Source organism: Gobio gobio, assembly GCF_949357685.1.
Source record: "Gobio gobio genome assembly, chromosome: 25".
NCBI classification, from domain to species: Eukaryota; Metazoa; Chordata; class Actinopteri; order Cypriniformes; family Gobionidae; genus Gobio; species Gobio gobio.
In genome coordinates, this window is record NC_137121.1 from 15,835,726 (window position 1) to 15,850,552 (window position 14,827).

General features: G+C 39.2%; 1 protein-coding gene across 1 annotated transcript in view; it reads left to right on the forward strand.

Annotated features, from left to right (window-relative positions):
- The window catches only part of shank2b (SH3 and multiple ankyrin repeat domains 2b), a 101,288-nt gene that overhangs the window by 45,371 nt on the left and 41,090 nt on the right, over nucleotides 1–14,827 (forward strand). The window contains exon 8 of the mRNA XM_079808733.1: nucleotides 9,650–9,731. Coding sequence (XP_079664859.1) covers nucleotides 9,650–9,731 — 82 coding nt within the window. The remainder of the gene's footprint in view (nucleotides 1–9,649; nucleotides 9,732–14,827) is intronic.

Below are 14,827 nucleotides of genomic sequence, written 5' to 3' on the forward strand. Positions count from 1 at the left end.
ATAGTTTTAGTTTCAGTTAACAATAACAACACTGTTCCAAACCCATGTGACTTTCTTTCTTAAGTGGAAAACAAAATCACAATGTTCAAACAGTTCACACTGCTCTGTTTCATACAACAAAAGTAGTCCATACCGCTTGTACACTATATTAAAGCTGTACAATAGTTTTGTATACAAAAGAAACGTGACGACCAATGGTGGCATCAGTGACGTCAAACTTTGTATGAAGTGTATTCACACAGCATATTTCAATAGACGATACCTCAAATGAAATTTTAGAGCTGAAATGGAGGTGAATAATCTGTAATTGATAACATTTTTGGTCTTTTCAGAAATTCTTATAGCTTCGATATGGCTTCACATAAATCAAATGGACTACTTTATGATACTTTTTCTCAATTTTGGAGTTTGACAGCCACTGGTCACCATTTACTTTCATTGTATCAAAAGGAGCAGAATGAACACTCTGCTAAAGTTCTGCGTTTGTGTTCCACTGAAGAAAGAAAGTCATATGCATTTAGAACAACATGAAGGTGAGTAAATGATGATAGAATCTTTATTTTGGGTGAACTATCACATAATAAAGTGTAAACTTACAGATCACATGATTGCTTGTTTCTTCACACATTACAAGGTGGGGGGGGGGGGGGGGGGGGGGGGACGTACCCCTTCCTCTTATTGTGTCTCTTTTCACTCTATTCTTCTCCAGTGCTCTGATAACCCGCAGAATATGTGAGAAGCCTTGCGGCGATAGCAGGCTGTTAATTCAGTTAGTGTTCATTTGCAAGTAGGCCACAAAGCGCACGCGTCCACCTCTCAGATCAAATGCTCGAGTTCATCCGTCAACCATAGCTGTGAATGAGCACCTGAGAAATTGTGCATTATATCCAAATTGGACAGAGCGCGGAAATGCTATTAACAGCAATCATAGCACTACTCTAGACCAAATGTTTGATAAATTTAGATTTTTTTTTTTTAGTTGTGAGTACAATCATTGGCTGTTGTGTAGCTGTGGTGTGCGCACTCAACATTCACTGTGCAAATTGGCAGAAGGGGCCAGGGGCAACATTCTGTTGAGAGTTGTTATTTTGGGCCAAATGAATGCCTTCCACATCAGTGCAGCTACTGTGCGTTTTTCAGCCCTGTATGTGTGTGTGTGGTGGAAGTGTCATAGAGGCGTTTAAATGTTTTCTTCATTGAAACCCATCTGAACCTTTATAGTACGCGCATAATTTCGATATTCTGATATTTTTTTTCTTAGCGCATTTTACCAATTCCAAAATCACAACAGTCTTAATAACTACTATTAATTTTGTATATAATCATTTATAAGTGATATGTAATACTATACTATATATATAAAATATAATACTTCCAGGGCTTGACATGAACTGTGGCTAGTGGTTTTCCAAAGTTACTAGCCAATCAGCATTTTAACTGGCCACAATTTTGACATCAGTACTGTGGGGAAAAACTAACATAGATATTTTTAATATTATCTTATAATTTGGCAGCAGGCATATTAGGCTACTGTCACTTTAATGCTGTGTTCACACCAAACGCGATTCGCTTCTATCACGTCTAGTTGGACGCTTGAACATTTTGAATCCACTCAAAGCAAATTGGATGCACGTATAACCGTACTTCCGCCTGTCCAGCGCCCATATAGCTCCGTATGACTGCTCACTGCCAATATCAGTCGTTCCTCCATGTTGAATGAGTGACTTGTCGCGAATGAGGCGGAATCGCGTCCATCGCGTTGCGTTAAACGCGTCTATCGCAGGACCTCCAGACACGCTCAAGTCGCGTTTGGTGTGAACGCAGCATAAGACCTGACACATGGATACATTATACACGTGTTACACATGTGATTTCTTTCTCAACTGTTTATGTTCCCTTAAAAATAAACGTTCTGTTCACGTGAATATTCGCCAAGACCAGCATTTTGACATTATTTTGTGTGTATATTTGACTTTTTAAGCGCGATAAGCAATGAAACAGAACTCAATTTAGTACTTATGTGCGCACATTTTGGGTAAAATTATGCGCAGTGCGCAATACCATGCCAAAATTACATTTACATTTAGTCATTTAGCAGACGCTTTTATCCAAAGCGACTTACAAATGAGAGCAAAAGAAGCAACTAGAACAGTCAAGGGCAACAGTATGCAAGTGCTGTAACAAGTCTCAGTTAATCTAGCTCAGAACACACAGGACAGTTTTTTTTTTATTTTTTAAATAAATTGGACAGACAGAAAATGAATAGAATGATAAGTGCTATTCTTGATTGGTCAGGTGCTGCTGGAAGAGATGTGTCATTAGGCGTTTTTTGAAAATGGTTACCGACTCGGCCGCACGAATTGAGATAGGCAGGTCATTCCACCAGGTGGGAACAGCCCAGGAAAAGCTCAGTGAGAGCGATTTCATGCCTCTCTGGTATGGCACCACAAGGCGTCGTTCACTAGCAGAACGTAAGTTCCTGGAGGGTGTGTAAGTCTGAACAAGCGAGTTTAGGTATATTGGTGCAGAGCCAGTGGTTGCTTTGAAGGCGAGCACCAGTGCCTTGAATTTGATGCGAGCAGCTATTGGCAGCCAGTGCAGACTGATGAAGAGAGGCGTGACGTGCGCTCTCTTTGGCTCATTAAAGACCAACCTCGCCGCTGCATTCTGGATCAGTTGCAAGGGTTTGATAGTGCATGCCGGAAGGCCCGCTAGAAGAGCATTACAGTAGTCCAGTCTGGAGCCCTGTAATACCAACAATAAAAAAGGCAGGTTTGTGTGTCAACTCACTGTCGGAGAGATCATGAGAGAGCGAGAAAGCGCAGCTGGTATCATGGTATCTATTCTGCAGAAAATAAGTATTGGAAGTGTTTGATATTTCAGTTTCGATATGAATTGAAAAATCTATATTTTTGACAACACATTGCACTTAGTTTATCATTTTAGGTGCCTTTTTAAAAGATATGTAAATATTACATATAGATTTCCAAAGTGGCTAGTTGGAGTGACTGCGTTACAAGTCGCTAAAGTTGCTCAAATGTATATTTTTGAATAAAGCATAAACGCCCCGATATACTTCAAGTGAAATCGAAGAACAAACTGGTGTGATACGTCATTTTGTACAAAATCAGGCCGAAACGAAGTTTGAGGTTGAAGTTGTTGAGGTCAGATGTCCAAGAGTGAAAACATGAAAACACTGGACAGCTGCTTTATAGTAGAAAATGGGGTTGTACTTCTGAACAAACGAGACACTGACACTGTTTTTCAAGTTTAATACGGTAAAGCTGCTCGATTTTAAGTCATATTGTAAGTGATATATAAATAAACGTGACGTGACCTTACTGGAGCTCGTGCAAACGTACCTATGTTGCTATGATCAGATGCTTTTCTTCTGCTTTATTAAAATGCTTGCTGGTTTCTCAATTTTTTTGTGTTTAATTTGTTATTGAGAGGAAATTCTGCAGTATATATTTACATAAATCTAAACTTCGCTCTCAGCGGAGTGGGCAGCATCGGATGTTCGTTAACAGTATATTGCTGCTCACGTATTTCCAACTTTGTTTTACCCCTAAACGAGGAACGAAAAAGAACTTTGTTTATCGGGGCCATAAGAAAAGCATCTGATCATAGCAATGTAGATATGTTTGCATGAGCGCTGCAATTCGACACTCTAGTAAAGTAATGTCACGATTATTCATATAGCACTTTATACAATAGCTGAAATCAAGCAATCAAAAACAGTGTCATTGTCTTGTTTCATCAGAAGTATAACTTCATTTTCTACTATAAATCAGCTCTCCGGTGTGTTCATGTTTCCACTCGCGAATGTCTGACCTCGACGGACTTGAACAGGAGGAATGAACCAGAAAAGATTTCCAGAGAAGCCTCCGCGCACACCTAGGCTACAGGGTCACAAAAACAGGTTGAGAAGAAAATGTATTAACTGCAAAAGACTTCAAGAATTAAAGTGAAGAATTCTGTGTAATTCAGAATAATTGAACCATCAGGAACCCTTTAGGGCCAGATTTACTATCAGCTTGCGTCAGCACAAACCCTCTTTTGGCATTAGAAAACTACTGTAAAGGATTTACATTAGCGCTGAAAAGGGCACAGTTATTTTTGTGTCTGACCATATTGCATATGTACTTTGTAGGAGTTTCCCTTTCAGGCGCAAAATGTTTGGGAGGAGAGAATAGGTGATTTACAGAGGTTTGCACTTAAATTTTCTGGTGTTTGCGCCATTAGGGTTAGGGTTAGGGTTAGGGTTAAAAAAGCACGTCTTAAACCAGATGCTAACTGGTAGATTGCGTTGGTCATATGGAAATTATCCGGCTGCATCTGTGTGCTTTAATTTGCGTATCGTCAGTAGATCATGCACAGAACTGTTCACTCCCATCTGCGCTTTTATGGAATTGCGCTCACGCTAATTTGCCCTGTTCAGTAAGTCTGGCCCTTAGTCTCCAGTGCCACCATTTTCCCAGAAGTGCAACCTAGAGTCTCCAGAAGAACAAGGTGTCAGAGACTTTGCTAAGGTAAAGAATCCTGAAACATGACCCCCCACTTAATAAGAATCACAAGCTGTTAGTTATTAAGATTGATGTGGCTTGGAATTGGTAAAATGCGCTATAAATATAATCAGAATATCGACTTGCATAATAATTATGCATGCAGCCATGCACTGTATAACAGTAACAGTAAAAGGCTTTGCATTGCATCGCACTCGCATTTGACATAATTACGCACAACGTAATTATCCGAATCCTGTTGTTAATCTACAGTCACGCTTTAGTCTAAAATCTCAAACATAATTCTCTGCTGTGGTCCAGATTGTTGGCTATGACCATGTACAGTAAGACAGCTATTGGCAGCTACATGAAACAAATGGAGAGCTGTTCATGACAGCATGTGGTGAGCAGAATGGAGGTGTGGTGAACAACAGCTGTCATTGGCCGAGAGGCTTTGGCCCATGTGACTCGGGCAGAGAGTCTGGCTGACTCAGCTCTCAGACTGTAAGATCTATGTTCACCCGTCATGTGATGGAACATGACATTTGCCTTGAGGTTGTCCTGCTGTAACACAGTAAGTGCTTTTGCATCTGTATGGCTGACCTAAATGTTTTGCTCAACTGAATTGTAAAAAAAAAAATGTTTTCAAACAGGTTTCCTTGCTGCTGTTGGTTGGATAAACAAGTAGCCCCACCCTAAACTCATTCTATTGGTTGAGCCAGTGTTGCTATGCTTAGTTGGTCAGAATTCTCAAATAAACAGCAATTTTTTTCAAAGCGCCACAATGTTTATACTTTTTAGGGGGCTCTTGGCCTACTTGTAGTTGTCTCTGGGATACGAGAAAGTATTTTAACATCGTAAAATTGGTTCAATGACGAATAAGAGAATCTACAAAAATGTCAAGGAAAAGTTTAATTTTAAATGCAAATGCAAAAAACTTTTCTAGTTGTTAATGTTTTTTTATTTTTATTTTTTACTTTATACCATTTGCAAGAAAGCTTTAAATTGAATGATTGAATGATGTAATGTGGTGTAACCATCAAGTGAAATTACATATGATAATTATTTAGTAACTGTGTAAATATTAAAAGGTTAAATATATTCTCCAAGGTAAAATGCAATTCATTAATAATTCATTCTTAAGTATTATTTTTTTGTGAGGTTGTAACATGACATTGTAGAACCTAAACTAACCTCGCCAAATTATCGTTTATTTTAATAAACTTCTTGACATTGACAGAGAGTCATAAGGGTCTGCAGGAGTCCTCCCTATGATCCCTCAAAATTTCTGTATATTGGTTGCATCACATGACTTTGTTGGTCATAAATTAAAAATGTGCTCATCATTAAAAGAACATGTTCATCATAGAAGAGGTTTATTTGAGCTATTGTATGTGTGAATTGCAATTTCTATATATATTTGAATAAATTAATAGATCAGAATGAAAAAAATGCATGTCACACCATTGACCCAAATACGTATTTGGCGGCGAAACTGGGTCTTTTGCCTGTATCATTTTATTCCTCATGTTATGGCCAATAATTGAGTTGTTGGAACACATCTGATCAATTCGCACACATTTTAGCAGCAATCTGAAGAGAAAATTCTTGCTATCTATGGTATGAGGCGTTTTGAACCTCATCCATGTTTGCTAGCATTGCAAAAGGAGCGGGATGGCAGTGTGAAAAGGTGCAAAATGCTCCGTTGTGATGGGAACCGTTGGTAGCCTTGAAATCCATGGCTACTACAATGCCCGCCATGAGTGAAGCGCTTGCGAAGAGTTGCAAGGACAGCTGATTTCTTTCATTGATGGAATAGTCATTCGGTTCCCATGGCGATGCTCTCTGCTTTATTTTAATCGCATCTTTTGGGGAATGTTGCCCAAAGCGCTCGTATCTTTTTAGCTAAAATGCATCACATACCCATCCATACCCTGCTGGATAGCTTTGAAATTGACGATCAGTGCAGTGTTCAAAATCGGATATGGTTAAATCCAGCATCGGCTGGTTAGCAACGGCACAAGTATTCTGCTGAAGTCTCTTGAACCTTTTCGAGCAACACTCATGCACATTCCTGATTGATATATTTCCATGGAAACATGCTCTACACTGTACAAACCCTGTTGCTAAGGAGTGGGCCTTGGTAAGATTTTTTTTTCTCTTTTTGTGGCATCTTTTTTTTCCCTCTCTCACACACTCTCTCTCCCTCTCACGGCACTGAGAACAGAGCTCACATACCATCTTTTCCAATGCCACGGTTCTCTTCTCCATGTGTGTGGTGCTGATGGTCAGCTCTCACCTGAGCACTCGAGGAGACGCGAGAGTTTTTGGAGATGGGAAGTTAGGCGTCAGGGCCCGTGAGATCGAGAAAAGTGGCAATCCCCCCTCAGGCAAGGAGAATTGAGTGTTTCTCGGATTGACTCGGGGGTTGAACTAAAGGGGACCAATGGACGAAACTAGCAGATCCAGGAAAAAGGTTCATTTTGGAGGTATGTTGATTTGAGGATGTGGCAAACGGAGGAGGTTGGTGATGAACTACGGATTTGTGAGACTAAAAATTGCATGTTTTGCTCTGCGCCGATGTTTGCACTGCGGACAGTTGTGTGGGAATGATCAGTCTGTTATCGTTAATATTTCATTTGCAGTTTTTTGCAGCACAAATGAGTTTGTTCTGAAACAGAATTTCTTGTACTTTTTGTGTTTTCAGTTGCGTTTTAAGGTAATTGTTCATGCGGATGACTTATAGCGACTCTTTGTGTTAGTTTCAGAGGCCCTGAACAGTTATTATTGCAAACAAATTGCAGTAAAATGACTATCCAAATGGTCATTTAAAAAAAAAAAATCTAATTCAGTTCTCAATCATGTTTGAGCTTGGTCAAAGATGTCAAATCAGTTAAAATAGTTTTATTTTATTGAACTGAGTGAGAAACTGTGGTCAAGTTGTAGTTTTAAAACTTCAGAGTGACTGGCAGAATATTATAGTTATTACTTTTTTTTTCCAGCGGTGTGCTCTGACGCTGCCGTGGAAGTTTTGCGTCCTTCAAGTCTTACTTGCTTCCTCGAATGCTTTATGAATTTTATCAAGTGAGCCACACAGCTAGTTACCCCTGGTGATTTGAAATCCAGTGTTGTAGAAACTGTCATCGCTGCTCGCCCTCATGTCAAATAGACTTTTTTCCCTCACACTGTCCACAGAGGAACAACACTCATGTCAAGTACGTGCGGCTCTGTGTGTACTGGAAAGACGACACAGCTGCTAAAGGAGAAACTGACAGGGTGTTCCATTAAGATGTGAGAAAGAGAACAAAAAAGAGATGGCACTTAACATGGTGGCCATTTTATTCCTCCTATTAATTATAACGTCAGTATTTCTTTGGTATTAAATGCCTCTTCTCAGCTATATGCATGTAAAAATCAGGTATTGCTCAACTGGATAATGCACAACCTGACAAAACGCATCTATAAATGGTAATGTCAAGTCTCAGAAGTGTGATGATTCACTTGCACACTCAAACGATTCAGTTTTGGTTTATTCATTTCATGGGATGCATCATCATAACACATCCAGTCTGACCTCAATACTATTTGATTCATTTTCATCTAAATAGCGAAAATATAAAAGCCCAAAATAAGTTGTAGAGTGCCAAATGCTTACTTTTCAGAAATGGTCATGATTCATATTTTAAAGCTGTGTTTTTTTTCCCCTTTGGAAATGAACATATGAATTTTAACCTCTCTAGTTTTGATGAACCAAAATATTTATTAAACCGCCTTTTTATATATTTGAAACCACTGACATATTGGGAGGACATCTTACATTAGCAGTCACAGGATAGAGCGGATGTCTCTGAAGAAGTGCGCTGAATCTAAACCTCCTTTTGTTTGAACATCAAAACGTTTCAGCTCAACAAAGAATTGAGCGTCTGTAACTTTAACAGCTAACCAGTGAGTAGGTTGGAAGGGGAAAGTGTTGAATCCCACGCAGCCTCCTGACTACTGATATCATCGTGTATCAACAGAACCGCAGAGGACAATACAAATGGTGCAGTTTTCAGAAGCTGCAGCCTGCAGAACAAACTCCTCGAGACTCTCATTAATGGATGAATATGTGTTGCTGAGGATCTTTATTATCATCATCAGTTGTGCCCCCTTTAATGTCTGTACTTCCTCCCCTGATACAATCTTTATAAGTGCACTTTTGGGGCCGTGCGTCAAGGTGATTTGATTGAATTTGGATATTAATCGCCTGTTTGTGTTTGATCCATTCGTACGAGTCCTCTGCGGACAGTTGTGTTAATGTGGTACAAATATGATGCCATAATGCCGTGTAGACTATTAATCTCTGCGACATAAAAAATTCTCTTCATTAGCTTTGTTGGCTCTTATCCTGCTTCCTTTCATAAAACGCAGTCAATATTTGGCCTTCCTGAGCTCTCTCGGAGGACTAGTCTAGTTTGGCTCCATTATGGGCCAAATGGTCCCTGTCTTCCAAAGGGCTTTTTATTGGTTGCAATTAAATGTGGTTTAGTTGGTGTAGTGCAGATTTTGAATTCACTGTTATAATTTGCGGATTCGTTGTGAGCTCATGGCGTGTGATCAAGAAATGTGATTTGAGTGTGTGTGCGTCTTGCTGGTATTGATTTTTTTTTGTGACAATCTGTATGTCAAGGTGAAACTGTAAGCATATTTTGTTATTTATATATTTTCTAGAGCACAGTTGGTATCGTCGTGTTGGCTAAATGATTAAATGTTTAAAAAATGGCACCTGGGACTGTGTGACATATGGCACACACAGTAAGACCAATTTGTGACTAGACAGCTTTTTTAGTGCAATTATGTAACCGAACCTTTACAACATTCTCACTTTATCACATCTGCTGTTCCTCTCAAAAACACTGGTGCTTATTTTTATTCTTTTTGCACATTTTATATTCGGTGTGAAAGGGATGATAATGATGTTGAAGCGTTCAAAGTTCGGTGGGTTAGTGCTGGAACACAGTCACACCAGAATTTTGGTAGAAACTTTGTTGTGTGAAAATAATAGGTAAAACAGGGATTGTGTGGCTCTTTCTCAGTGGCAACACTGAAATATTACATAATTGGAGTTATCTAATAAGTAAATGTCTGTGAATATGTCTTCACAGATGCCCGTGCGGACCGTTCCGAGAGAAGGAAGCTCTTCCGACACTACACTGTGGGATCTTATGACAGTTTTGATGCATCAAGGTATGATCCAACATTTTTCTAATCTTTCTGACCATCTTTGCAATACATGATGGTAGTTTTAAATGAGTTCTCTATTGCGTACAGTTCTCTATTAACAGTTCAGACAAGGATACTGAACCAATTTTCTGCATATAGATCATTGCGGTGTCAGATTTGAGTAGGTTTTGCCTCAACAAGGTCAGCTACGCTGGTGACCGAGGCCTTGAGAGGCAAGAAACTGTCTGGAATAAACATTCCAATGTTGTTGTCATCATCAGGTCCACAGAATCTGCGCTGGTGGAATTCCACAGAAATGACACTAACAACGTTATACAGATTGTGTTTAACAGATATTTCTTAATTAAAGGAATAGTTCACCCAAAAATGGCCATTAAGCCGTCCTAGGTGTATATGACTTTATTCTTCTTCCGAACACAATCAGAGTTATATTAAATAATATCCTGGCTCTTCCCAGCTTTGTAATGGCATTGAATAGTGCCCGAGTTTTTGAAGCGTACATCCTTGGGTTTTTATTAGTGCTGTCAAAATTAGTGCGTTAACACATGCAATTAATTTGTTCAGTTTAAAGGCCTGTATACACCGGGACGAATATCGCGCGCGCTTATCGCCAGCGTTTTTCCTGCCATTTTTCGGCGCGTCTTGAGTGTTCACACCCAAGCGATTTTCACTGGCGCTGCGCCGAGTGAACGTGCACATTCAGTCGATGCGCTCCCGGTACACAAGATGGTGCTGCGGCACTTTAAGCCTCTGACACTCGCTTGTCACACAGAAGGAGAAGAGAGACAGTATTTACGTGCTTGCCAAAACCATAGACATATTATGTATATGGACAAAACCATTCACACACTTTTTGCTAACTGGCAAGCAGCATTAGCAGTTCATCTTCTTCTTTGTCTACTTACTACTTCTTCGTCGTATCAATGTGTGCTCGGCAAGACCGTTTTGTGCTTGAGCGCCACCAAATCATGTTTTACTGTCACTTCAGCAGCTCCAGGCACGTGAACAAAAGCGCCGATCTCATTGGTCGGCCAGTTTTTTACGCGCCGCGTCAAAATAAAAAAACGAACCCGAGGCGTTTTTTTAAAAATGACGCTTTTACGCCTGGCGTTTTGCGCGTCGGTGTGAACACTCACATTGGCGCCCATTGTTTAGTCCCGAGGCGTTAAACGTCGGCGATAAACGCGTGCGAAAATCGTCCCGGTGTGAACAGGCCTTAACACGTTACCAGTATTTAACGCAGCATCCGTTTTTCTATCATACTTTGGCTAGGGTTACATTATATGATCACGCTCTTATTCACGCAAATGCTTTTAAACCATTCAAGCGTGACAAGACAAAAGAGAACACGCTGTCTGGGAATATCCTGTCACACGTGCACCAGAATTTAGTTATTTTTTACGCTTGAACAAACAATAACTCACAGAATTATGCCAAAATGCCCATTTTATCGAGTATTCTCAAAAGAGCGGTCTTAAGGCCTGTTCACACTGGGACGATTTCTGCACGCGTTTATCACCTACGTTTAACGCCTCGTGACTAAACAAAGGGCGCCAATGTGATTGTGCACAACGTGTGCAAAACGGCAAGGTTCGTTTTTTTGTTTTGATGCGGTGCGGTGCGTTAAAAACTGGCCGACCAATGAGATCGGCACTTTAGTTCACGTGCCCGGAGCTGCTGAAGTTACTGTAAAACACGACTTGGAGGCGCTCAAGCACAAAACGGTCTTGCCGAGCACACATTGATACGACAAAGAGGAAGTAAGTAGACAAAGAAGAAGATGAGCTGCTAATGCTGCTTCCAGTCAGAAAAAAGTGTGTGAATGGTTTTGGCAAGTAAATACTGTCTCTCTTCTTCTTCTGTGTGACAAGCGAGTGTCAGAAGTGTAAAGTGACACCGCACCACCTTGTGTACCGGGAGAGCCATCTACTGAATTTGCGCGTTCACTCTGCAAATCGACAGTGAACACAAAGACGCGCCGAAAAACGTCTCAAAAACGCTGGTGATACACGTGTGCGGAAATCGTCCTGGTGTGCTCAGGCCTTTAAATGAGTTAAAAAACGTCTTAAATTAACTTGAAGAGTTGTGAGAAAAAGAGATTTGCGTCATGTTGGGCAGCGGCAGATCTTAAAGTGACAGCAGCCTAATAAACCTGTGATGTCTGTCATTAATGTTAATCTAAGAACAAAGGTAACAGAGAAAATTTTAGCTTTAATAAGGATTTATCTATATTTAACTTATAATTTATGCAGTTAAGACTGTAAAGTTTTTGATAACTTTATTCATTTTCTTTATATTGATTATATATGCCACAGGTAAATATGACATTTATTATAATGGGGTTATGTGAAGATTTTTTAAAGTTAATTTATTTATTTTAAAGCCTAATAAATGTTGAAATTGATAGCTTTCAATTATACTGTAATGTTGAATGTCTATCATTAATGTTTAAAAATACCAATATATCAATCAATATCATTGAGACATCAGTAGGCTAGCAGTATTAGTATCAGTGATACTGGCCAATACAACAAATATTTAAAATATACTATCTTTTAAGTTGTTTCTACATTCATTTGGAAAGTAACGTTGAAATTATTTCAATATCATAATATTAAAAACTCCAATGCTTTTAATCACGATTACTTATGATTAATTACATAAAAATGTGTGTGTTTTTTTTTTAAATCAATTAACAGCACTCATTTTTATAAGAAAATATCCATATTTAAAACTTTATCAATTATAATCACTGGCTTCCAGCAATGGCTGTACGCAAGTTCACGAGAGAGTGGTTTTGGTGAGAGGTGTCTATTCTCACCTAATTTTACGCTACACCTATGTCATACGTCAGGTCAGAGGTCACCCTTCTGCCAGAACTCGACTCTCTCATGAACACGTGTATGGCTGTTGCCGGAAGTTTTAAATATGGATATTTTTCTTATAAAAAGCCATCGCTTTGGTTAACCTACTGGAGTCATATGGATTACTTTTGTGATGGATGGATGCGCTTTTTGGAGCTTCAAAAGCTCTATTCACTGCCATTATAAAACTTGGAAGAGCCAGGATATTATTTATGATGATATGATATTAGGCTGAAAGAAGACAGTCATATACACCTAGAGCTTGAGGGTGAGTAAATCATTGGATCATTTTAATTTTGGGGTGAACTATTCCTTTAAGCAATTTGATAATACTTACCATGTTTAACACATTTTGCAGATTTCCCAGCAGAATCACAGAAAATGTGGGGGAAAATCTGCAGGTTCCACCTGGGCCTGGTGATGGCCTAAATTTAACAGGTCTAATAGTTTGACTATAGACATTTACTGAAGCCATTAAAAATTGGCCAGTCTTTTTTCAAAATGTATATTTTTTTATTTTACTTTTTATTTGCATTTTATTTACACCAAAAGAGATAATTTTCTGGATTATTAATTCTGTATTATTATTTAAACTATTATTCAATCAAAGAATAGATCATTAATCAATTATTCATGACCAGAGATATATTCATGACCTATATAATTAATAATTATTCTTGTCAGTGTATCAAAGTGCGGCACAAATCATCCATTTACCTGCGCATCCATTACGCAAAAACCATAATTTCCCAAAACTTTGCCGTCTCACTGTCATTTAACACAAAGCGCCGCACAAGCACATTGTTATTCTCATGGGAAAAATGGTTTGAAGAGTGTGAAAACTCTTTAAATGGCCGGTTATGTAAGCAACGCTTGAGCTTGGGGTCGTCACTGCATGATGCAGACACTTTGATGGCATTTTAAAAAATCCCTTTCACACTATGATGTCATAATACGTGGCTGTAAATCTGCACATTTTAATAAATGGTCTGTCTTTGACAATGTGATTTAAGCTACAAATCATTAGCTCACTGTGGAGTGTAGTAAAGCAATAACATAATTATGTAAAACAAATATTTTAAGCTATTTAACTCTAATAACCCTGCTATTCAAGTGTAATATTATTTATTTATTTATTTTTGCTGTACTATGAACTTTACACATTTGGCACATGGTGTTAAAAGACAAAAAAAGAGACAGATCCTCTCGCATCCGGCTACCATACTCCTACCCAGCTGACACACCCCTCGCTCGGCGCTGGTTGTCATGGAGACAGAGAATCCATGGCAATGCAGTGCAGGCTACTTCCTGCTGCAGGGAGCTTGAGTGACAGGCGTACAAGAAGGATGTAGGTGCTTTTAGGTGAACTTGTCACAGATACACGTATGATACCTGTTAGTTGTGTCAGTCTTTTTCAGACACGCTGGTTTTATTCTCCAGATATTATGATAAATACATTTGCAGCGGATTCCGGTGTAAACTTTTCGGCAGAATAAAGCGGAAAGGATTATTTAGTTTTAGTTACATAGCTAATCCACATTGGCGTATAAATATTGGACAGCGGTCTGAATGTGTTGTGTAGGAGTCAACAAAAAGGTGTTTGGAATGAAATCACCTCGCAGGTATAAATACATTATGAGCAAATAATATTTCCAAGCTATCTAACAGGCCAGGATATTAATGACCTTGTTGCTCTGTGACACCGCCACAGTGTCCCCTTCAAAGCAGATTATGTTGCCATGACAACCATGCATCATTCCTCAGGAGTCAGCACTCTACCTTTTGAGCTCGGAGCTCTTTCAATATTTCAATAAGACTTTATCTTATAGTTTAAGACTGTGAAGTCAAGTCAGTCAATCTTGCGATCGCAAGATGCCAGCTCAAGTTTTTATGGGATTATAAACACTTCAGGATCTTTTGGGGTGCATTAATCAAACTAGAGCTGCTGACCGTTAGTGATTATTTTAGGGTCCAATTCATTCCAAGGACACAGGTTAAGTAAAATGAAATGGCAGAGACCACAATCCCATTTCCTGATATGAATGAAGTTCTTGTACCAGGTGGAAATGAGACTCCAGCTCTTTGTGAGAGATGACTGTGACGGTGCAGTACCTATTCAGTACTTGTTTCCAGGACTGGATTTAATACTCCATCTGAAAGATGGTAAGCCCTCTTGTCCTTCAGGGAGAAGAGAGAACATTTGATTTTCATTGCTGTCATATTCAAACTTTTCTC